This window comes from Bactrocera oleae, chromosome 4 (assembly GCF_042242935.1).
Source record: "Bactrocera oleae isolate idBacOlea1 chromosome 4, idBacOlea1, whole genome shotgun sequence".
NCBI classification, from domain to species: Eukaryota; Metazoa; Arthropoda; class Insecta; order Diptera; family Tephritidae; genus Bactrocera; species Bactrocera oleae.
In genome coordinates this window covers 23,554,973-23,581,329 of record NC_091538.1, presented here as the reverse complement: position 1 = coordinate 23,581,329, position 26,357 = coordinate 23,554,973, and the positions used below count along the sequence as shown (strand labels likewise).

Below are 26,357 nucleotides of genomic sequence, written 5' to 3'. Positions count from 1 at the left end.
AAACATTGCCCTCAGTTTCGTTGAATAAGCATTTCCGCATCCTGTTATTTGACATGGGTGCTTAATTGCACCTTACATTTTTCTGTGTTGATTATTTATTAAGTTACCACAGTTAAAAAAAGGCATAAATATATATCGTAATTACTCTGAAATTTGCCAATAATAGTCGCTTTTTTAAGAACACATATTAAAATAAACTTATTCTATTTTGATAACATATTAAAGTTTTACATATAATCAATATTTTTTGGACAACTTTTTCATAAATTAAGAGAAAATAGCAAAATGCAACCATTTTCCGGTTAAAAGTCGGCCATCTTGGCTATCAATAGAAACTCAACCCCTAGGCGGACTTGACGTTTCTCCATGGACCCCTCTCAGCTGTAGCATTGTTTACATCCATCAGCTGATTCTTTCTCTACTCCCCCTTTACGATGCTATTCATGATGAATTGCCAAACCAAACTGAGAACAAATCACTTGACAGCTGTTAAATCGGTCGCCATCTTGAACAGTAATGCCAACTTAAAGTTCTATACCTCGAAAAAAACACCTGTTACTAAGCATGGCATCACAACATATTTCATCACATACATTTCAATTTCGCAACAAATCTCTCTGTTCACATATTTTTCCGTAGGATTTCAATCTGGCCGTCCCTCTTTTTCCAATTGATAAACGTCAAAACTCCTGAACTCAGGCAACTGTCAAAGCTGAGAAATTGCGCTCTCAATTCCAGTGAGAGATGAGTTGGGCATGTCATTATCTCTGATCGATAGTATAGATAGTTTTTCCTCTTGAAATATATTTACTTTTTGCTGGTTTAAATTAAGAGATCTTGGCTTTGTACACTTCATTTTTATGAAATAATGTTTGGATTTATTTATAAAACAAAACATGAACATTAAGGGAAAACACAAAAAACTTAATAAAGTTACATATAACATTTATTTATATATCCGGTGACTTCTGCAATTTCGATTTTCATCGAAAAATCATCTTCGTAGATCGTTCATTCCTGGCTATATGGCTTCGTCAACAAACAAAATAGTCGCTATTCGAGTGAGTCAAATCCTCGTATGGTTCAAGAAACGCAATTGCATCACCAAAAATTTACCGTTTGGTGCGGATTGTTGAATGGTGGCATCATCGGGCCTTATTGCTTTCGAAATTCAATATTCAATTGCGAGCGTTATAAAACAATAAAGACCGACTTTTTTCCGGAATTTGATGAAATATACGCAGGCGTACCTTATTTCCAACAAGACGGTGATCTTCATGTTTCACGTCTAAAAATGGATACATTGCGCGCAAAGGGACGTTTATTTCAAGAAATATCCCAGTTAAATGGCTGTCAAGATCATGCGATTTACCGCCTCTAGCTTATTCCCTAGAGGTATGTTAAAACAATCACTCAGCAACGCTCGAGGAGATCAAAGACAACATTCAGCGCACTATAGCCGAAATACTTCTTCGGGTCATCGACATTTTGTTCAAATCAGAAATGGCATACAATTATCTACATAACAAAAAAAGGAACCCCTTTTTTCCAAATTTGAGTATGTTATTCCATTGTAACATCACGTCGTTCTTGTTTTAGACCCTTTTGAAATAGCTTGATTAAAAAGTAGTAAAATGAACGCAGAAATCTACATTGATTTATAAAAAAGTGAGCTGCTAGATTTTGCTTGTGATTTACATAGCATCAAATAGATTTTTAATCAAGATAATGCCTCAGCCGACGTGGCAAAGAAGATAAAGACAGACTGAGTAACTTCAGTGGCCTACCTTAAGCCCAAATCTCAATCCCATCGAGAATCTATGGGGAATTCTTTCTAGCAAAATATTTGCATATTCAAAGCAATACAACAGCCTTAAAAATGCCATAGTAGATGAATGGGACAAAACTGGCTTGTCTCTGCTTAACAAACTGGTGGAATCAATGCCCCGTCGTATTCAGTTGTTAGAAATAAGTAAAGATAGCCCCATCTCTTATTAACTTTTATAAAACTTTTATTTCGCAAAATAAATAATATTCACATATGCATATTAAATAGGCTTTTTGCACGTATAAATATTTTATTTTAATAAATGGGCCACTGTAGTTTACATTCCTTAATACTATGTAAAAAATAAATTTTAATAAAGTTTTGTTATTCAATCCTTAGTTATCTATAGAAGCACTAAAAAAAATTAAAAAGTTTTCCAATTTATGTATGTCTTTAAAACAGAGCTGCAAATAATGAATGGAAAAATTAATTGAATTAACATTTGAATACAATCTTTTTTTATTTTGTAATCCCAAATACGAGTTTAAAAATTAAATAAACTAAATTTTATCCGACATACCGGATTGAGCTAAGTTCGGGTGTAACCAAATATTTTATACTCTTGCAACATGCCAGGATAAATTTTCTTTAGAAAACACGTTCTTTCAATTTCATGAAGATAACTTACATATAATATTTATTGACCGATACATGCGGTATAAAGTCAGCTGGAAGTTTGAAAATCTTTCATTACGTATATGGGACCTAAGGGAATTATTGATCCGATTCAGCCCATTTTTGACAAATGGACATGCTATTACCAGAAAAGGATTTTTTCCGAATTTCTATAATACGAGTATATCTCACAGATTGATCGATATTTTCAATAAAAAGATCGCAATTAAAACTGGGGTTCACATATTCGGTATCGGGGGGCTGGAACAGTTTTGCTCCCAAGTGCACAATTATTGGTGGCACACTTCAAAAACACTATTCGTGCAAAGTTTCATCTAGATCCATTGAATGGTTCTTGATTTGTATAATGGAAATGAAAGACGAGTAGGTGTCGAGATAACGGCTCCTTTAAAGTTCCCTTGTGCCATTCTGGTTGTTGAATTTTCAATTTAAAATTTTTTCGCGTTTACGTTCTTCATTCATATTAAAAAAATATTCAATTTTTAATCCCAAAAAACTTAAATCTTGATTCCAACATCGGTATTAAAAACTAAAAATTTAGCTCCAACATCCTGATTAAGGGGTAACATGGGTTTCGCGGTTTAAAAAAAAAAAAATTTTATTGTCTTATTTAATTCTATAATATTGTTCCGAATTCTCAAGTTGATATCAGTAATAATTTTGGAGATACTCCTTTGAAAAGTTGCGCGCTCGAGGTCAGCTATATGGTCACTTAAAACTTTAAACGCGTTTTTCTCGAAACGGTGTTTTCAAAGTCGGTTGTCAAGATTTCTCACGAACTACTCAACCGATCTTAATGAAATCTTAAACAGGTCTTTGAGATATAACTTATAAGGTCTTGCCGCGGAGAATTTTTGTTTGTTCAACTACAACTATTATACAAAAAAGTGTCTAGCAAATTTGACCGAAATTTTCATTTTGTTGGAAAGAGGTCTTCCAAAATTCCAATTTTAACTTTTTTTTCCTCCGTTCAAGCACGAGTTTATGGTCTTAAATGATGCTGTCAGGAGTTATGCTGGCAACGCGGACGCACCATTTTTTCAAGGGGTCGCCGGAAATGACGTTACAATGGCGGGGTTTTAATTTTTTTTTTTTGAAAATCTCAGAAATTATTCTTTAAATGTGTATCTTTAAGACAGAAAAAAGTTTGAATTAAATAAATAATTTTTTATATAGAAAAATATTATTGAAAATAGGCCTTTTTTACAATAGAAATTCTTAACTTTTTGTAAATATTTCCGCAACATTCCTTTTAACGCATCCAACCTCATTAAAGTGTGAAAAATACTTTGAAACCACGTGAGTAACGTATGCAAGTGCACCGGATGCACTTGACAAATTAGATGAATTTCTCAATAAAAATAAAGAAACGATATAATAAAATGCCAGTCTGAATTGGGATAAAATATATTCAAATTAAACGAAATCCGAAGAACCGCAATAGGAAATTCACCATATTCTAATGTAATCGTAGTTCTGTAATGTATTTAAGAAAAACGAGAATTTATAACAACGTTCTTTGCAGAAATACGTATCTACTAACATAAAGAGAAAAATAAAATACTTTGAACAAAAACCAGAGAACATAAATGATTTTGATGACGATTTACATTCTCTGCAAAAGCTTCAAATGCCACTTCACATATGCGTGATAACTTTTTGTCATAGTTATAAACGATTTTTATGATGAAAATTTGATAAAACTAGATTTTTTTGCACAAATGCGGCACGATAAAATGAGAAAGATTAATAATAGTTTGATTTGTTTAAATTATCAATTGTTATTATAATACATTATCATCACGAAATGTGAGAGCAATTGCTAAACGTCAAAACCTACTGAACTCAGCCAACTGTTAAAGTACAGTAGGGGTGCGTTTGAGATGGCATTCACGACAGCAGTGTTGCAAATTTGTCATAGTATCACGTTCTGCGTGAATTTTTGGCAACACTTGCAACAGCATCACATTCTGCTGTCATTTTTTGCACGCAATTTATGCAAATAATCGGCAACACTAAATTTTTGTCTGCACATTAGTAGAGTATCAGCAAATATGCAGTACTGTAGCTGTCCTGCTACAATTATTACGTAGCTCGAACGCACCCTATATAAAATACATGATTAAGAATATTATTATTTATTCTAATATTGGGTATTTCAATTTAGATGCCCAAAAACTATTACGTTGACCGATCTGACTACAAAGGAAAATGTTATAAAAAAGCAAATTTTGAGGCGCTCTCACACTGGAATCAGTTGGGCATCCCTTTATCTTTGGTACCAGCGGAAGCCGCTGTGGCGAGTGTTCATTTACATTGCGCTCTCAGAAGATAGCTCGTATCAGCAGATACGGTCTACGGTTTTGCGTTGGTAGCAGCATAAGTGTCGTTGCTTTCCAATGTTTTTGTTTCATATAACGATTTTGTAAAAAATTTAAGCAAGGCTTGCCAAATACTTGTTAAACACATCCCAAAAATTTAAACGTGGTTATTCAGAGGTGTTGTGGAGTCCAAGACAAATTTGCTTAGTTGTCAGAAATGCAAACCAATTCTGATTTTCAATGATGTTTCAAAATCTGATTGGAATTTCGTTTATTCGAACATACGCAAAACAAAAATTCGAATCAGCTGTTTAGTTTTTGTGGCAAAACTTGCAAATTAATAAATTTGGAAGCGATTCTAATAAAGTTTGCAATAAGTTCTGCTATTTTAGCTTCTATTTTATTGTATAAATAATGTAAAGAAAAAATTAAAAGGACGAAATAAAGAGATCACAGTAATCAGATTCTAGAATACCCCTGAATATTGGCGTTTTTAAGTAGACTCTTTTTTGTAGCCTTCTGTAAAGAACAATCAATGATAGAAGACAAGATTACGTCAACAGAATTCATCCGTTATTCATCTCCTGTAATTCTTTTGGAATGAGAAGAGGTAACGTAGAAAACACTATTTGAAAGTTTTTCTATGCTTCTTCTTCTCATTCTATAAGTATTACGTCACAAGAATTTTTATGGTGCAAATTGTTTTTATAACATTTGTCACAGTCTTGTCTTCTATCATTTTTGATAATAATGTTGTTTCATTTGTTTCAGTATGCAACACACATTTCATTTTGACAATCGGCATGAACGTTCTATATATTCCACGTTCTCTGCAACTCAAGCATAACGGCTAAATTTTGGATTGAAAAACTCAGCAGTAAATGGTTCATAAAAATAAGATACTGCAAACCTCGTTACGTTAACCTCGGTTGCACAAGTTATAATATTTTTTACAGATACATTTCTTTTAACTGTTTAGCAACTGTATGTATAACTGAAAACGTAACCTCCCAATGGTTTGCAACATTTTTATACTCTCGCAACCTTTTGCTACAGTGTATAATAGTTTTGTTCACCTAACGGTTGTTTGTATCACCTAAAACTAATTGGATTAGATATAAGGTTATATATTATATATATAAATGATCAAGACGAAGAGACGAGTTGAAATCCGGGTGACTGTCTGTCCGTCCGTACAAGCTGCAACTTGAGTAAAAATTGAGATATCTTTATGAAACTTGATACACATGTTTCTTGGTACCGTAAGACGGTTGGTATTGCATATGCACCTAATCGGACCACTGTCACGCCCACAAAACGCCATTAATAAAAAATAAAAAAATGTGGAAAACAGTTGGCCTCAAGGGCCATCCCTGCAACTTCCCGCTAATTTCATACGTTAACGTTCAAATTTCGCCTTTTTCACTGCTTTTGAGCTCTTCGAGAGTTTAATATAACACTATTTCCCAAATTTCTCAAAGACTCAACAATTTTGGTTCGATTTAGACAATTTTTGGTCACAAGGTGGCATACTTTAAACTTATTATTCACGCAAAGTTTTACCCCGATATAATCATTGTTGCTTGATATGCATAGTGGAAAGTGAAAGAATCAGATGGAATTGAAAATGTGTTATATGGGAAATAGGCATGGTTGTAGTCCCATTTTCCACTATAACATAGAAATATGAAAGGAACGTTATGCACCGATTGGGTTATTGGTTGAAATCGGTTAAGCAGATCCCAAGATATGGGTTTTTACCTAAAAGTGGGTTTTTACCTAATTTTGAACGCGGTTTCTATAAAGCCATCTCAGAGGTAAAATTTAATGTCTCTGGCGTGTTTAGTGCTTGGTTTATCGCGCTTTTAGAATTTTTTAACAGTACCGTTATATGGGGAGTGGGCGGGTTTGTCACCCGATTTTATCCATTTTGACACCGTCAATAGAGGTGCTAAAAACATTTGCTTCCAGTGAATTTTGTTATTATAGCATTAGCGGCTTAGGAGATATACACATTAAACCTATTAGGGGCGGGACCACGCCTACTTAAAAAAAAAACAATTTTAACTGCAGATGCTCCTTCCTAATGTGATCCTGTGTACCAGTCTTGTATCTTATTGCGGAGCTTAGTGATGGCAATTTATTTGTTTTTGATTAATGGCGTTTTGTGAGCGTGGCAGTGGTCCGATTACGCCCATCTGCAATACCAACCGCACGTCCGCACGGACGGAAGGACAGATAGTCACCCGGATTTCAACTCGTCTCTTCATCCTGATCATTTATATATATATAACCCTATATCTAACTCGATTAGTTTTAGGTGATACAAACAACCGCTAGGTGAACAAAACTATTATACTCTGTAGCAACAGGTTGCGAGAGTATAAAAATCTCAAACGAGTATACCATTTGACTTAGCGAGAGTACATCCGAACTTAGCTCTTCCTTACTGGTTTTAGATCTTTTTGATGATATGAACAGCCTTCAAGACGAATTAAGGTTAATAAAAAGGGAAAAAAGATATTTTATGAAGATTTTCCTGATTTTGATTGGTCAGTTTGAATGGCAGCTTTGTAGGATGCTCCAGATTTGAAACATTCTACTTACCGGAAAAGCCATTAACGTTTTAGATGTTGAAGCTACGTTATGTTTTGGTCGAAAAGCATGGAAAATCCGATGTAATAATAATATAATTCAACAATATAACAATAACTTCAGCTGATCTGCTAATGAATCCAAGTCTATTGAACATATGTATGACTTTGTAAGCTATGTTTATGAAGGTATATGCTTCCCATTTCCATCTGTTCGTACACATTAATAAAATTATTTTACACATTTCAACCCTTCCACCAACTACTTTGACGCCACAGATACTTTGGGGTTAATTGTATACAATTATTGTCATGTAATTGTATACTGCCGGTTATCGTCTAGCTGTTTTTGTTGCGGCTCAACTCTACACTACAATAGGGATAGCATGTAGAGTAATTGAGCGCATGTTGTCAAAATTAGAATCGCCTCCTGGGAAGACCGTGACGGTGTTCATAAACTATATTGACGACCACCTCCATCAAAGCTCTCCATATAGAAGCAGTCAACACCTTCATGAATGGTAATCGATTGCATACCACGAACACGAGCGGCTTGACGGCAATCTATATGAAATTTGGCCGCAAATACCAAATCTCGACCACTATGAACCCAGTACTAAAAAAATATAGTGTACCCTTCGATAGGTTCTTCTTACAGCAACGAGAGGGTGTAAGCTTAAGAAGTAAAAGCAATAACACAGTCGTGAAATTCTTTCTCTCATTTCGTAAAGCCTTTGATGGGAGTTTTTAAACTACTTATCCTCTATCAAAGTTATCACCCCAAGGAATACACAATTGAAAGATCGATGTACTTACCAAAATGCCGATCTTCGTACCACTACGGTAGGCCTACTTATTACTTCCCACAGCAGTCGGTTCTACGTTACCGGTTGACCCGGATTGAATCTGACCAAGAGCTGTTATTTCTGCGCCCTAATCCTGTTTGAACGGGAAAGTTTTAAGTTAAGCTTGTCATCATTGAAGCAATACCTAGCAGCAGGGTTCTTCTGCTTGCTCCTAATCTGTGCTGACATTGAGTCCAACCCAAGCCAGGAAAGTATTTCTGCTGCGTTTACGCCAAAAGGCTCCATTCAAACTCCTGACCTGCTTAGGCCTTAAGACACATACAGAGGACTTTAAGATAAGTGGCCCAGTTGAGTGGCCAACAAAAGACCTCTACCGTCTCAAGGAGCTCAACTGTTCAGTATGGTAATATCAGACGAGCTATTACTGTTATTGGCTAGTCTGATATAGGAATTCCTAGACGGAATATAGACATTCAAGTCTGATCACTAACTGTAATAACTCGCATGATATTACCATCGCTAGTGGTTGTCTGATAAATAGCGTAACCTGGTGGCCTATGCTAACTCTTGCATAATACCATCTACCCATAATTATTTCGATCGAGAGACCTCCTGACTTTATTTCTGTGAACAACTGCCATTTTTTAACTTCAACAAGGCTAACTGAATCGGTTCCACAGAATGTACCGAGTACGACCCATTCTTACACAAACGTCAATTACGCAAGGTGTTCGCAGCTGGATATTAGTTTTGATTTATAGTACGATGACATGGCTTTAAAATAATGTTTGTTGAAAATTCTAATGATATTTTCGTTTAATTGAAGGATCTTTTTTTTTTTAAATTTAATGAGATGAAGGAACATTACCACAAACACTCCGATTCCATGCTGCCGGTAGTTATCAAGAATGATTTTTAAATGATTTTAGCTTTGGGCTGACGCAACCTACGATACCTGAAGTTTTAAATATTATGAAGACCGTATTTGTGCACAGTGGATTAAAACACAAAAACTAAAATAAAGAGGAGCAAAACGCTGCAAACATTTAATGTTACTCAAAAAGTGTATTCCCAGGAATATTAGATTGGCACGAAAATATCTCGAAACCAACAGATAAAATTTCCATCACCTCATCAACCATTAAATTCAAAACCATATTCACGATGACATAGAACAATACGCCGACCAGACTTACCCGTTGTGATTTCTCCCATCAAAAAGAGCAGGCGTAACAATATGAAATAAGAAAGAATTCCGCTCCTTTGGGAGATAAAATTTAATTTATTAATATTAAGCGAACTATGTATAATAATGACATTATAACATCGTCTACTTAAGAAACTGAATACATTCATACCTTTATGTAGGCTTTATCTTTGTAACACATTTATAAGTACGTCTTACAAGATATCAGACGTATCGAAAACATATTCTTTTATTTTTGACACTTGCATATAATTTATATCAACACAGGTAGAACACAATTACCATTTATTAGTTTTGATGAGTTTTTTTTAATCTATATGGGTTGTTTATGTAAAAATATGCACACGCCAATCCAGGATTTCTTGACATAAAGTTTCATGTATATATTTAATGCAAATAACAACAATTCATCAGTATTCGTCTTAATCTTTTTAAAAGATACAAGCTGCATGCATACATACACAGATGTATAAGTATATCTTATCATTCTCATGAGATAGATGCATGTTAGTTAGCAGTTAATTTTTAAATAATTTATGATCTCAAATTATTTTAAAGTTTATCTAGGCTCATACAAAATAAGAATTCTAAACTTTCAATTTAGAATATATTAAAAAAATATATATTATACTTGTATGCTGGCGCTTTCCTCAAAGTGGGGATTAGCAGTCCAGAAGTACAAATAAATTAATTCAATGTTTGGCGTACTTATGTTACTATAGTAATTTAGATAAATCGTTATTGTTGTTTTGATTTTCAGTTGATCACACAAATATTTATAATTAAAAAATATAAATTAATAAAAATTAACACAGAACAAAACAAAATTACATGAATTCTAATTTATCAGTTATATTATTGACACATTCTATTTATCAGCGTTCAATATTACTAAGTATCTGTAACAATTAATGCATTGAAAGAACATACATACTTGTACATATATGTCTTATCTCTGTATGGAAATATGTATTGTTTAACTACCAAAATTTCTGTTTAAAATTCTAGGTCCAATTCCCTGGTCAACAAACGAAGTTATAAAGATTTCTTTTTTAACATTTTGTGTCGGGAAGTATTATACAGATTTTACTCCCCGAATGTTCATCATGTAATTCATTTTCTCTGGCTTGCAAAAATTATTTTACAGACGAACTATATTTATAACAATGGAAGATATGTTAATGGGTTAGTTTTACCCAATTTTATTAAAATATTAATATTGTTATATTTGCTTAATAAAAAAGAAATAACTCTAAACTGTAGTGTTTTACCCTAAATATTTGCACTTATTATAATTTTATAAATATGTGTGCGTTGTAGTAACTATAAAACTTAAAGAAAATACGTACTCATTTAAAAATTAATATAAAAGTAGATATAGCAATAGAATGGTTCACGTCACTTAACTCTATCAATTATATACATAAGAAGTATATCGGTAAACAATATTGAGATCAACTCAATCTCGATAATACAGAAGGTAAACCAAATCTCAGTTATATTTCAAATCGGCTGTGGTTAAGTATATAGAAGCTGTTTGCCAAGTATGTCGGCACTACAAATACCAAATGTATTTTCATCGAACTGCTGACAACGTGACGAAATATAATTCGAAATTCTAGCCCCGCAATAATGCTTCGTCTTAACTCGTACTAATCGTCACCTGCCGTGGATATTGTTGGCCATCTGAGCCTTTACCGATTTACTACCAGTGGATGAAGGTGTGTTAGTATTATGCCCAGCACTGCTGAGAACGTATTCATTGCCTCGATCACGGTCTCGTTCCCGTTCACCGCGATAATGTTGATGATGGTGTTGATGACGCCTACCTCCTCTATAATGGCGGCGATTGTGATGATGATAATTGTTGTTAGAGGATTCACTACACATTCTATTTGTGTCTTGTTCAACGGGCTCACAACTTGAAGTGCCTGAAGATTTGGAACAAGTTGGCTCCTGCAAAATAGGATGAATTAACGTCTCCTTAAGGAAAAAAAGTTGAATTTTTGATATTTAAATGCAAATATCTCAAAACCATAAGTCAGCGGCAACTATATTATTTTCTTAACCTGGAGAGCCTAATCTATCCGTTTATACCCATTTTACAAAACATTTGGTACAAAACATCTTTTGTACAAAACATTTGGAAATTTATTGTAAAACTCTTACCTTATGATCTGAAAACAATGATGTTCCAGAATTATTCTTACGACCTCCAATGGCTCCATTTTCTTCAATGTTTACTACATCACTTTCTGCAGAAGTGTTCTCCGTTTTACTCTTATTACCAAACGTTTTTTTACTTTGTAATCGCATTCTTATCTCTTCCTCACTTTCGATAGATATCACGGTTCCACTTTCTGCGTCTACATCTATAATTCCGCCTTTATTTTTTTGCTTCAAAAATAATGTCGACATGCGATGCTGAAGATCCTGAAGTTCGCGTGTTAACTTGAATTCGGGGGCTTTTTCCAACTCCGATGGAGGCATGGCACAACGCAAACTATCCTCCTCATCTTTAATGGGTTCTCTGCAGACGGGACATAGAGCTTGAAAAGGATCCACAGTTTTTTGGAGCCAACTGGGCAATTTGTCATATTCTTCTGTATACGTTCGCCGCAGCGCATTTAAATGTCGTCCCAAACAATAACTATGTAAATAATGAAAGCATTCTGTGCGAGTAAATTCATCGCCGTCACTAAACCCATATAGACAAACTACGCATTGCCCACTGGGTAAGTTACTTCCAGTTAAATGCTCCCGAACAACTTCAATTAAATCAAAAACTACTGGAAAGCCAACAGATTCCTGCAATTTTTCGTTACATGCATGTTTAATTTCTTCCAAACGTTCATCATCTAAGCCCCGTGGTCGTAATAGTTTATAGTGAGGACTTGTTTCAGGATAATTCGATGATGGGCTTACTTGAAGTGTCACACATATATATTGTTCAGCTTCGTCTCCAACTTGGGGAAATACAGTAGTTTCAATAAGTTCTGGCAAACCACTGAAAACGTATATTTATATTGTTCAAGTACCTAAATATGTATAAAATGTAGGAATAAAATTAAACTTAGTACCTTTCTAAATTCTTTGTTATTTTCACATCTTCCATTAATATAGCCTCTAGAGATTCTACCTCATCTTTTAAACTGAAATATATATTATATATGAAAAACTACTCCATACATTTTCATTACTTTCATTTCGATATACTTCTGTGCTGACCAATTTTTTCTTTACTTACGCATCCATTTCAAATTTCCACTGACTTCTCGAGACTAAGATTTGTCTTTTCACCACAAAATCGATACCAATGAAATCTATTATTTGAAGTTGTACCCATACAATTGCTGAAAAAAGGTTAGTTAGTTTTAACCACATAGAAATGTAACAATGGAGTAAAATCACGGTGATGCCAATGTAATAAAAACTATTTTCGTTCGGACAACCCACCAAATTTTAGATAAGACACTGTGCCAATCGGTAGAAAAATTAAAATTCTGATAGATGATAGTAATATTTTCGCATTTTTCGTGGTGATGTTCGGAGTTAGAATTTTATGCTAATGACAGACATATGGTATTCGTACTACGATGTGTACTACAATAAAAGCTCAGGAAACCATGTACTAACATAGTGATACACAAAGCAGGAAAATAAAGACAAATTGGTTTTCTATGAGTTTGACACTAATCAGCTGATGCAAAAAACTAAAATCAACTAAAATAAAATATATATAATCCAGAAAAATAAAGCCAAATTAATTTTAACAACAAAATATCTTAAAATATTGAGTGTAATCATTGAATACGTTGCGATCGAAGAACTTCCCGATTCGATCGAAACAAATTACGTTGAAATCATTGAAACCGTATCGAAAACAAAATTTTCTATGAAGTTGAATTCACTTATCGATTTGATAAAATAAATCAAATATTATGTGTAAATGCGTATATGTTGATACAGGAGACAAAAACACATTAACAAAATTCAATATGATATATATATTTAAGAGATTTTTATTATTTTATATATTTTTATATATTATTGGTTTATTTACAGGTTTTGACGGATTTTAAATTTGTAATTAAAAAGAATATGATAAAAAATTTAAAATATTTTAAACTTATAACTCACTCTTGAGTTCGATCACTGGATTGTTAAATAAAAGTCCCAATTTAATGGCTATACACTTATCTGCATTTCTTATCCCAACAACTTAACACTTATTGTTCGTTATTCGAGCTTATAACTTATTGCTTATAACTTAATTCTCCTTACACTGCAACACTCTTATTACAACTGTGTTTTCTGCACAATCCGGCAGCCCTTATATAATAAATCTTACCAAAAGTTCGCTACTAGAACATTCTGGCAACTACGTATTCGGTGTCTAGTTGCTTCTGTTAATTTATCGTCAGTTCGATTTTGTTTTATCATCCGCGTTCGTCACAATATATTTCTTAAACAGAGGTGGGCCTAATAATTTAAAGTCGTCTGAAAAAGGTGGTCAGCGTCATGCATGCATCGGTAGAAATATTAAAAGGCATTAAAAACTTTAAATGTTCTCCTGTAACTATAACAAATATTGCGTATGAAATCCCTGCTAAAAGTACCAGTAATAAGAGAAAAATTGATGCAGTTTATTCCAACCCAGAATACAAAATTAATTTAACGTCTGACCCAGCAATGAAAACTAAGGGGAGATTTTGTGGGGAAATTTGTGGGATATCGCTTGATAAACAAAAAGAAGAAGAAGGTTTGATTGGTGGACCTGGAATTATAGTAGAAATTGATGAAGCAAAACTTGGAAGAAGAAAATATAATTGAGGTAGCATAAAAGAAAGTTCTTGGATCTTTGGTGAGTTATTGATATTTATTGTGGTTCAATTCTATAAGTAATTGAATCACAGTGTCTCCTGATTTATCAGGATTTATTGTGATTTAATTACTCATAGAATTGAATGTACTTAACATGTGATAATTTGGGGAATGATTGAAAGAGGTGGTGAGAAGAAATATCGCTTAGAAGTTTGTCCGGATAACAAACGCGAGTGGGCTTTAGTTTAGCATCCCACGATTTCAGGGTTAAGACGGGTATGGTCGCCGGAAACTTATAGTTTTCGAGATATTTGCATTTTAAGTTGAAAATTTCATAAATTTCATTTTACAATTTCTCGATTTATGGTTATCTTTTCTTTTATATTATGCACTTGTTATACACTAACTTTTCCCTTCAATGTTTCTACATATTTATTTTATATTAAATATTTAAGTATTTGCTTTAAATAAGCATATAATTTTTACACAATTTTCGTAATATGAACAATAACAAATGGGTTTCATGTTGTCAGATAATAAGTGTTGCCATATCTGATATATATATATATATATATAAATATATATGTTGAAAGCGAATTAAAATGAACAATAAAAGAGGATTATACCCCAAATACATGAACTATAATTTTGTTCATTCCCTTCTATTGATAAATTATGGTATTGGATTGGCCAGGGTTATTTTTTAAAAGCGCGGCCGAAGGCTGCCAGTGCCAAAAGAAGTTTGACGCGATTGAATTATGAACACCCCGGTGTTGGACCGACCAGGGTTATTTTTTTGAAGCGCGGCCGAAGGCCGCCAGTGCAGAAAGGAGTTTGACGCGATTGAATTATGAACACCCCGGTGTTGGACCGACCAGGGTTATTTTTTTGAGGCGCGGCCGAAGGGCGCCAGTGCGGAAAGAAGTTTGACGCAATTGAATTATGAACACCCCGGTGTTGGACCGACCGGGGTTATTTTTTTGAAGCGCGGCCGAAGCCGCCAGTGCAAATAAAAAATCTTAACAAAAAAAAAGTAATGTTAAAGAGAATATATCACTCTCTATAAACTTCAATTTTTATTAAGGATAATTATAATAACAGTGAAGATTTTGAAAATTTGATATATGAATACATATGGCGTAAAAATATAGTAAATCAGCATCATGATCCATTTGTGAAATTATCAGATGCAATAAAACATACATTTAAGCCATAAAACCTTTTTCTTATATTTAAAATGTAAAATTAAGTTCATAATATTGTGACGAACATAGATGATAGAACAAAATCGAATGAACGATAAACTACCAGAAGCAACTAGTTAGCGAATTCGTAGTTGCCAGAATGTTTTAGAAGCAATGTTTTGTTACAGATTTACTATATAACGGCTGCCGGATTGTGCAGCAAACACAGTTCTAGTTAGAGTGTTGTCGTGATAAGCAATTAAGCTATAAGTAAGAAGTTGTAAGCTCGAATAACGAGCAATAAGTGTTAAGTTGTTGGAATAAGAAATAGAGATAAGTGTGTAGCCATTAAATTGGGACTTTTATTTAACAATCCAGTGATCGAACTCAAGAGTGAATTACAGGTAGACGATTTATCGAGAAATCCGTTACAATTGGTGTCAGAAGTGGGATTGTCAAATAAATTCCCAAGGAGATAATTATTTGAAAATGGCCAAGTTTAACGATCTGAAGATTCCACAACTTAAAAAGGAGCTGGAGCAACGTGGTTTGGCGACAAGTGGATTAAAAACTGAATTACAATCACGGTTGATCGAGGCCATGGAGGCGGAAAACATTAATGTTGAGGAATATGTCTTTCACATGGAATTAGAAGAAGAGACAACAAAGATAGAAGAAAAGGAAGAGGCTCAATGCTCGTCAAAGATTGTGGACATAAACATGGTTTTTGCCGCAATATCGCAAATATCGACACAAATTAAAGAGCAAGAAACGCGATTGTCAACGCATTTGGAAGAGCTGTTCGCAGCGCAACGTGCACGTTTTTCAGCACAGTTGTCAGCACCGAAAGAGCTCGACGTGAATATGTCAGCGCAGGTATCCTCACAGTTGGAAGACGAGGAAGCATGTGAACCATTATCTTCACAGTATGAAGAGCAAGAAGCTTGTATACCAGCAAAAGTGTCTTCGCAGTCGGAAGAACTGAACGGGCGTATGCCAGCCCAGGTGTCCTCACAGTCAGAAGAGGAGGAAGCGTGTGTACCAGTACAAGGGTTCTCACAGTCGAAAGAGCTGGAACTGCGTATGTCAGGGCAGGTGTTCCCACAGTTGGAAGAGGAGGAAGCGTGTGAACCAATAAAAGGTTCCTCACAGTTAGAAGAGCAAAAAGCTTGGATACCAGCACAAGTGTCCTTACAGTTGGAAGAGCAGGAAGCGTGTATACCATCACAGGTGGAAGATCAGCATAAAATTGAACCTGAAATGGATGACTCTGTGCAAGAAGATCCAGAATTGGAAGGTGCATTACATAAGGTGGAGTTGAACCAATGTACAACGATTGGAGAAATAACTACAGGAAGGCCAGAAAATGGGCAAACCTTCCGAGTACTTATGGTTGTTCCAAGGGTTGGAATTCCTGATGTTCTTAACGTGTAATACAAATGTCCAAGAGGAGGGCACTTGAGAGACATGAAATCCTTGGAGCATTTGAAGCAAAGGTTTTATTGGACTGGTTGTCAATCAGCTATAGAAAGGATTGCGAAATATGCTGAGAACATTGTAGCTAAAGGATCAAAGTCCAGGAGTCATGGGCAGATGAAACAGCACAATTCACGTGCGCCAGTTGAGAAAATAGGCGTGTATGAAGATGGTCCATTCCCCACCAATAAATTAGGAAATAGTCATTTTTTGGTAGTCAAGAACCATTTCAATGAATGGCCACAAGTATACACAATTCCTAACCAAGAGACTGAACCAGTGGCGGAGGCATTCATCAAAAAGTGGGTAACGAGATTCGGTGTTCCAATGGAGTTACGTTCTGATCAAGAATGGAATCTCGAGTCAGCTTTAAGTCAAGGGATGTACCAGAAACTGAGTATCCGGAAAACGAATAGAATAAACTCCAAGAAGAGAAGGGCGGCTAACGATGTCAGCACCAGCCTAGAAGACGAGATGGGGGACATAAAAGCTTTGTGTTTGGTATCACAAATATGTCTAATCGAGACGATCAGACTTATGTGGAGGGCAGTGTGACGAACATAGATAATAGAATAAAATCGAATGAACGATAAACTATCAGAAGCAACTAGTTAGCGAATTCGTAGTTGCCAGAATGTTCTAGAAGCAATGTTTTGTTACAGATTTACTATATAACGGCTGCCGGATTGTGCAGCAAACACAGTTCTAGTTAGAGTGTTGTCGTGATAAGAGCAATTAAGCTATAAGTAAGAAGTTGTAAGCTCGAATAACGAGCAATAAGTGTTAAGTTGTTGGAATAAGAAATAAAGATAAGTGTGTAGCCATTAAATTGGGACTTTTATTTAACAATCCAGTGATCGAACTCAAGAGTGAATTACAGGTAGACGATTTATCGAGAAATCCGTTGCAATTGGTGTCAGAAGTGGGATTGTCAAATAAATTCCCAAGGAGATAATTATTTGAAAATGGCCAAGTTTAACGATCTGAAGATTCCACAACTGAAAAAGGAGCTGGAGCAACGTGGTTTGGCGACAAATGGATTAAAAACTGAATTACAATCACGGTTGATCGAGGCCATGGAGGCGGAAAACATTAATGTTGAGGAATATGTCTTTCACATGGAATTAGAAGAAGAGACAACAAAGATAGAAGAAAAGGAAGGGGCTCAATGCTCGTCAAAGATTGTGGACATAAACATGGTTTTTGCCGCAATATCGCAAATATCGACACAAATTAAAGAGCAAGAAACGCGATTGTCAACGCATTTGGAAGAGCTGTTCGCAGCGCAACGTGCACGTTTTTCAGCACAGTTGTCAGCACCGAAAGAGCTCGACGTGAATATGCCAGCGCAGGTATCCTCACAGTTGGAAGACGAGGAAGCATGTGAACCATTATCTTCACAGTATGAAGAGCAAGAAGCTTGTATACCAGCAAAAGTGTCTTCGCAGTCGGAAGAACTGAACGGGCGTATGCCAGCGCAGGTGTCCTCACAGTCAGAAGAGGAGGAAGCGTGTGTACCAGTACAAGGGTTCTCACAGTCGAAAGAGCACAAGTGTCCTTACAGTTGGAAGAGCAGGAAGCGTGTATACCATCACAGGTGGAAGATCAGCATAAAATTGAACCTGAAATGGATGACTCTGTGCAAGAAGATCCAGAATTGGAAGGTGCATTACATAAGGTGGAGTTGAACCAATGTACAACGATTGGAGAAATAACTACAGGAAGGCCAGAAAATGGGCAAACCTTCCGAGTACTTATGGTTGTTCCAAGGGTTGGAATTCCTGATGTTCTTAACGTGCAGTACAAATGTCCAAGAGGAGGGCACTTGAGAGACATGAAATCCTTGGAGCATTTGAAGCAAAGGTTTTATTGGACTGGTTGTCAATCAGCTATAGAAAGGATTGCGAAATATGCTGAGAACATTGTAGCTAAAGGATCAAGGTCCAGGAGTCATGGGCAGATGAAACAGCACAATTCGCGTGCGCCAGTGGAGAAAACAGGCGTGTATGAAGATGGTCCATTCCCCACCAATAAATTAGGAAATAGTCATTTTTTGGTAGTCAAGAACCATTTCAATGAATGGCCACAAGTATACACAATTCCTAACCAAGAGACTGAACCAGTGGCGGAGGCATTCATCAAAAAGTGGGTAACGAGATTCGGTGTTCCAATGGAGTTACGTTCTGATCAAGAATGGAATCTCGAGTCAGCTTTAAGTCAAGGGATGTACCAGAAACTGAGTATCCGGAAAACGAATGGAATAAACTCCAAGAAGAGAAGAGCGGCTAACGATGTCAGCACCAGCCTAGAAGACGAGATGGGGGACACAAAAGCTTTGTGTTTGGTATCACAAATATGTCTAATCGAGACGATCAGACTTAGGTGGAGGGCAGTGTGACGAACATAGATAATAGAATAAAATCGAATGAACGATAAACTACCAGAAGCAACTAGTTAGCGAATTCGTAGTTGCCAGAATGTTCTAGAAGCAATGTTTTGTTACAGATTTACTATATAACGGCTGCCGGATTGTGCAGCAAACACAGTTCTAGTTAGAGTGTTGTCGTGATAAGAGCAATTAAGCTATAAGTAAGAAGTTGTAAGCTCGAATAACGAGCAATAAGTGTTAAGTTGTTGGAATAAGAAATAAAGATAAGTGTGTAGCCATTAAATTGGGACTTTTATTTAACAATCCAGTGATCGAACTCAAGAGTGAGTTACAGGTAGACGATTTATCGAGAAATCCGTTACAATATTTTGTAGAGGGTGATTAGGTTTTTTTTTTATTTATTTTGATTGCTTTCATCCGTTTGGATATGGCAACACTTATTATCTGACAACATGGAACCCATTTGTTATTGTTCATATTACGAAAATTGTGTAAAAATTAAATGCTTATTTAAAGCAAATACTTATATATTTAATATAAAATAAATATTTAGAAACATTGTTAGTGTGTAATAAGTGCATAATATAAAAGAAAAGATAACCATAAATCGAGAAATTGTAAAATGAAATTTATGAAATTTTCAACTTAAAATGCAAATATCTCGAAAACTATAAGTTTCCGGCGGCAATAACTATATATATTCGAGATCTGGAGAATCTCCTCTATCCAACCATACCCCTCTTAACCCTGAAATCATGGGATGCTAAACTAAAGTTTTCCCACAAACGCTACTAAAAAACTCTGATGTCGTTATTAGTGAAACATGTTGCTAAAGGGACAGAAATTCATTCCGAATGCTGGAAATCATATGATAATTTGGAGGAATACGGTTATATTCATCAAACTGTGAATCATTCTGAATGTCCATTCCATTCATTGAGAGATTCGTTGATCCGACGACTGTAGCATACACCCAAAACATTGAACCGTCTTGGCGAGTTTTGAAACGTTCATTAAGCAATGGTGGTCGACGACATGAATCTATGTATGATTATTTGAATGAGTTCTTATGGCGCCTCGAATGTCGTAGGTCTGGAGTAGATATTATGCACTTATTATACATTAACACTTCACTGCAATGTTTCTACATATTTATTTTATATTAATTAATTTAATTTTTGCTTTAAATAAGCATTTTATTTTTACACAATTTTCGGGTAATTATGTACTTAATGACCCCCACTTCGGAGGGGGTTGGGGTTGCAGATGCTATGTGAAGGGAGTCGTTGAAATACAATTTCAGTGGATTTAGCCGTTGGCCACCCTTCAAAAAAATTATATGAAGGGTTAAAATTTCGTGAAAACAGCATATTCCCAAATTCAACCCTTGTCGGTCAAAAACCGGGGTGTTCATAATTCAATCGCGTCAAACTCCTTTCTGCACTGGCTCCCTTCGGCCGCGCTTCAAAAAAATAACCCTGGTCGGTCCAACACCGGGGTGTTCATAATTCAATCGCGTCAAAATCCTTTTCGCTGCTGTTTGTGCAGAAAGGAGTTTGACGCAATTGAATTATGAACACCCCGGTTTTGGACCGACCAGGGTTATTTTTTTGCTGCTGTTTGTGCAGAAAGGAGTTTGACGCGATTGAATTATGAACACCCCGGTTTTTGACCGACCGATATTCATTCATTCCATAAAAACGCGGCACAAAAGAAATTTTGACTATTTGACTTTTTTCATAAGAAAATGTTTAACACACTGAACTGGTAATTACAGCTAAGAGATCTGAATTCTACAGTTTTTGCCGCTACAACAACAACAACAACTAAGTGACTTGAATATGTGATATGTGCAAAGTGTGTAAATAAATATTGAAAAATATACATAAAATATTCAAAAAATTCACTTTCCGCTCACGGATTTTTAATCTAAATAACTTTTTTTTAAGGGGTGACCGACGGGTAATTCCTTCGAATTCATAAAAAGGACACTTAATTGTGTCACCCCTTACAACCCCAACCCCCTACGAAGTGGGGTCATTAAGTACATATTTACCAAAAACAAAAAGGAATAACATTTTTGAGAAATATTTAAAATAAACTAATTCTGATTTTATAATAGGCTTGTACAGTCTATACTATTGGAAAAAATACATCTATAACAAAAAAATAACTCTGCGATTAACCAAAAACGGGACCCTCCAGAGATAAATAAAATAAAACATAATTTAATCCTTTTTAAATAATAATCCAAATCAAAACATTATAGATCTGACAATAAATGAACGATTTGGATATGACATGAGTGAAATGGACAAAATTACTGACATTGTACGTTCATTAAGAGAGTTTTCATGGAACGATTCAGAATTCAGTTCCTGGAAAAAAAAGCGTAGAACGTATCCTTAGGATATATGAACCTACGAAGGGAACACCCCGATATTTTGGTATACTAAATGTTATTAGAAACAAGATAATAGGGGGATCAGACATAGCACTAGAATCGTACAATACACCTGTAGACTGGACGGAAATATCTCGTTTCCTAACAAGCCACTATGCTGACAAACAAGACATAGGTACATAAAAATACCAAATGACCTGTCTTGTACAAGGTAGATTATTCATCAATGAATTCTACCAAAAAGTATATTCGCATGTATCCATAATTCTTAACAAGATAGGATGCATGGAGGTAGGAGAAGAAGCAGTCCATCTACTGACGGAAAATTATCGTGCTAGATACCTTTATTAGAGGACTCTCAGGAGATATCACCAGACTTCTTGGAATTAGAAAACCAAAAAGTCTTCCCGAAGCCCTACATCTTTGTTTAAAACTCGAAAATCAGAGTTTCAGAGCGCAATATCCAATAATCAAAAATACAATTTGCCACCACCCTCTCGACAACAACAATATCCACAACAACAATTCGCTCAATCAAAATATTTCTAACCACAATGTACCCAAAAAACAAATCAAAAATTTCTTCAAAATAAATTCCATCCCTAACTAGCTCACATTCCACCACCAAATCAAAATTTCAATCCTTACAACCGTTTTCAAAATAACAATTTATTCAACCAACAAAAACGAAGATCCCCTCCTCCAAGGCCACCAAAACCTCCTCAGCCAATGGATGTAGATGTTAGTTTGAGAACGAACGCTATAAACTATACAAACCCACCACGACCTCAAGATTTCGGCAAAATACCATATCAGACATCTATAATTAACCACCCACCACCGAAAATTCAAAGAAACTTCCATGTAAACTCAGGACTCGAACCGAACAATGAACACAATTATCAATACGAAAATGACTGCCAAAATAGTGACTACAATTACAATCCTTCCAATACAACGCATAGGTATGAGAATGAACCATTCCTAGATCTGACAGATGTACATTTTTGCCTTATTTCATATGCAAAACAAAGAGCGCAAAAATTTTAAAAATATTAGTAGACACAGGCTCCAATAAAAATTTTATATTTATTTTTAAGCAAATTCTGTTGGTAAAATAAAAATTACACATCACACTTTTCTAAATTTATTTAATATAGAAGAATGCATATTAAAATTCCTCTTATTACCAGCTCTTTCAACCTTTCATGCAATACTTGGAAATGATGGTCTAAAAGAATTATCAGCAGTAATACATACAAGAGAAAATTTTATGATTGTAGCAAATAGACGTAAAACTCAACTCCACCAATATAAAGCTCAAGACGTTAATTCAATCCAAATTCGTGATGAGCATATGAATGCTTCAGAAAAGAACGAAATTAAACAACTTATACAACAACACAAAAACTTGTTTTCAAAACCCAACAAAAAATTAACTTATACAACAAAAGTAGTAGTAGAAATCAGAAAAAATTCAGACACACTTATTTATTCAAAATATTACCCATATCCTATTAGTTTAAAACAAGAAGTAGAAAAACAAATTAATAAATTACTAGATGACGGTATTATTAGGAAATCCAGATCCCCATACAACTCACCCATATGGGTGGTACCCAAAAGAGACGACGCATCAGGCGAAAAGAAATTCAGCCTGGTTATTGATACCAGAAAACTAAATACTGTTACTATTGCAGACAGATATCCAATACCAGAGATAAATGAAGTACTATCACAATTAGGATAAAACCGAATATTTTTAGTAATCGATTTAAAAAGCGGTTTCCATCAATTTCCTCTTAAGGGATCTGACGTGGAGAAAACAGCTTTTTCAGTGAACAACAGAAAGTATGAGTTCACAAGAATACCATTCGGATTGAAGAATGCCCCATCCATATTTCAAAGGACATTAGACGTGTATTTAGACAACATATTAGAAAAATATGTTATAATTAAACATGTTATGACGACATAATAATATTTAGCAAAGACGCAAAATCACACTCAGAACATATTGACAGAATTTTCGATACACTCCGTAAAGCTAATATGAAAGTTCAAGCTGACAAATGCGAGTTCTATAAATACCATTATAATTCTGCTGGAATTTCCACAAACCAATCTAAAGTAAAAATTATTGCAGATTTTCCATACCCCAAAACACTTAAAGACCTTAGATAATTTTTAGGACTTTCAGCATACTATAGGCGCTTAATAAAAGATTACGCAAAGTTAGCTAAACAACTCACAACTCTACTTCGTGGCAAACAAGATAGAACGTGAAAAAATATTTCCAAAAATATTCAAATCCAATTAAAGGACGAAGCAAAAGTATAAAATCCACATTGTCGTCGAAAGACGCCATCTTACAATATCCTGATTATAAAAAAGAGTTCGATTTAACCACAGACGCTTCCAAATACGCAATAGGCGCTGTCCTGGAACAGAATGGAATGGAGAATTTGTATCTAGAATATTAAGTAGAACTGAAGAAAGCTGCGTGGTGTGAGAAGGTGAGCTTATTATCAACAATGATACCTAAGTCTTTTATTTTCTCGACCTCAGCTATCTCAAGCCCATTAAGTTTGTAGCTCGTGCGGATCGGTGATTGTGAGCGAGCGAAAGATACGGCCGCACATTTGTTTACGTTGAGATCCAGCTTGTTCACTCGACACCAGTCACTGAGGGTATTTATGTCTTGTTGCAAGATTATAATGTCTGTCTCACAAGTAATCGGTCTAAATATTTTGAGGTCATCAGCATACAGAAGGAAATCAGAAGCAAAGTTATTACCAATGTCGTTGACGAAGATGTTAAACAGTACAGGACCAAGGTGAGATCCTTGTGGCACACCAGAGATTACTTCTCATATTCACTGGATAAGTGGCCATCTACTCTGACTTGCAAGCGTCTGTCTGTGAGGTATGTACGTATCCAAGCTAATGCACGTCCAGCCACACCATATTTACTTAGCTTATCTAAAAGTATTTCGTAGTCAACACGGTAAAAAGCCTTGCTGAAGTCTGTGTGTGCAGTTGCCGGAATCCATGGAGTTCAGCAGTTTGTCGACGTATATGAACAAATTGGTAGGGGTGGATCTGCCACCAGTAAAGCCATGTTGTTTGGTTGTTATGATGTTTTCAAATGCCTGACGTATCTGTGGAAGCATTAACCTCTCAAATAGTTTTGCAAGTGTAGACTGTATGCAGATAGGACGGTAGTTGGTAACCAAGGTCTCGGGCCCCTCTTTATGAATCGGTGAGATGTATGACAGTTTCCAGTTTCCATATAAGCAATATATTTCAAGAAAATGGTTTTGCAATAATATTTTTTCATATTTTGTTTTTAAAATTTTTTTTATTATATTAATTTTAATAACTAAGGGTGTGTGCTCCCTTTCATTGCTTTTGCACAAAAGTTTCTTATAATTTACTATTCTAAATTGTCAACTATTTTAGAAAACTAACTGTTACTCTTTGGTTAACAGCGTCCTTTTCATTGGCTATTTGTTTGGTTAGCCAACTGTTTCTGAAAACAGTTTGTTTTGTTATTGTTACCTATAAGTTACGGAAAACTAGTTCATAAGTTATTTGTTTTGTTAACCATTGGTTATAGACAACTGGTTCATCGGTTCCCTCCTCACTTTCTATGGGTTATTTGTTTTCTTATTAATTGGTTACCTGTTTGCTTATAAATAAAACAATTAAAATTCTCATAATTTTTTTTTTTTAATTTATATGTTTATACATTTTAGTTCTATTTTTCTTTTCTGCTTTTACAAACTTTTAGTAATTATTTTGGTTTAGCTTTTAATTTTTAGCATGTATACATACATACATTATACATATCTATATAACAAAGTAAATTTTCAGTCTTACAATAAGTTTTCTGGCTAACATTTATATATATACATATATACTACATTATCATTATTTTTTTGTTAAAAGCCTTATATATGGTTTAAAGGTAGTTAATATTGATTGTTAAACTTTTATAGTTTACAATAATAGTTACATTAATTTACTAATTGTTAATATTCGCATATTAGGTACATACATGTACTTTAATTAAATAATATTATTTTAAATTAATCAATTTAGTACTTAATCGGTAACTTAATTTTTATAATTTATAAACTAAAATGATGATATTGAAGTCCAGCTTGGGAATTTTGCATCGAAATTTGCAAATATCTAAAATGAATACAAAATAATTAAAAATTATTTTTATTTATATTTGTTAAAGTAAAGTATCTACATAATATTTTTCAAATAAATGCATGCAATTTTGTACATAATTCGTATTATATAAAAAGTTAAGGGTTACAATATACTTAACATCGTACTTAACAGAGATATGTTATCTACGGTGGTGACCTTATCTACACAAGAATATTAAATAAATGCCTCATATAAGTTTCCTTGAAAGGAAATAATAATTCTTATAAGAAAATATAAAGGATGTACAAAGAAAAGTTCGATTAAATTTTGATATTGAACCATAATTGAATTTCGTACAACAAAGAAAGGTGTGTGCGACGTAATATTGTGAGGTGTAATAATAAAAAGCATAACAAACATTATATCTTTTTTTCCTGTATCGTGTACTTACAAAATGCCACCCAAAAAAGTAAATACAACACAACAGATTTGTGGTTATTGCTCAGACATAATCCGGGATAAAAC

General features: G+C 34.6%; 1 protein-coding gene, 1 long non-coding RNA gene and 1 pseudogene across 3 annotated transcripts; 1 reads left to right on the top strand and 2 right to left on the bottom strand.

The window, feature by feature from the left end:
* The window catches only part of LOC138856927 (uncharacterized protein PF3D7_1120000-like), a 191,756-nt pseudogene that overhangs the window by 43,410 nt on the left and 121,989 nt on the right, over positions 1-26,357 (bottom strand).
* Positions 9,445-12,802, bottom strand: LOC106623637 (E3 ubiquitin-protein ligase RNF25). Its single transcript, XM_014243227.3, has 4 exons — positions 12,640-12,802; positions 12,473-12,544; positions 11,562-12,399; positions 9,445-11,348 (listed from the first exon to the last, which is right to left on the bottom strand). The coding sequence occupies exons 1-4, from the start codon at positions 12,774-12,776 to the stop codon at positions 11,052-11,054; spliced, it is 1,344 nt and encodes a 447-aa protein (XP_014098702.3). The 5' UTR covers positions 12,777-12,802; the 3' UTR covers positions 9,445-11,051.
* On the top strand, positions 13,465-25,719 carry LOC138857146 (uncharacterized). 2 transcript variants are annotated; one of them, XR_011396152.1, is made up of 2 exons: positions 13,465-14,256; positions 23,861-25,719. It is a non-coding gene; the product is annotated as an uncharacterized lncRNA (long non-coding RNA). The 2 variants fall into 2 exon arrangements; XR_011396151.1 differs by having other exon boundaries at positions 22,863-25,719.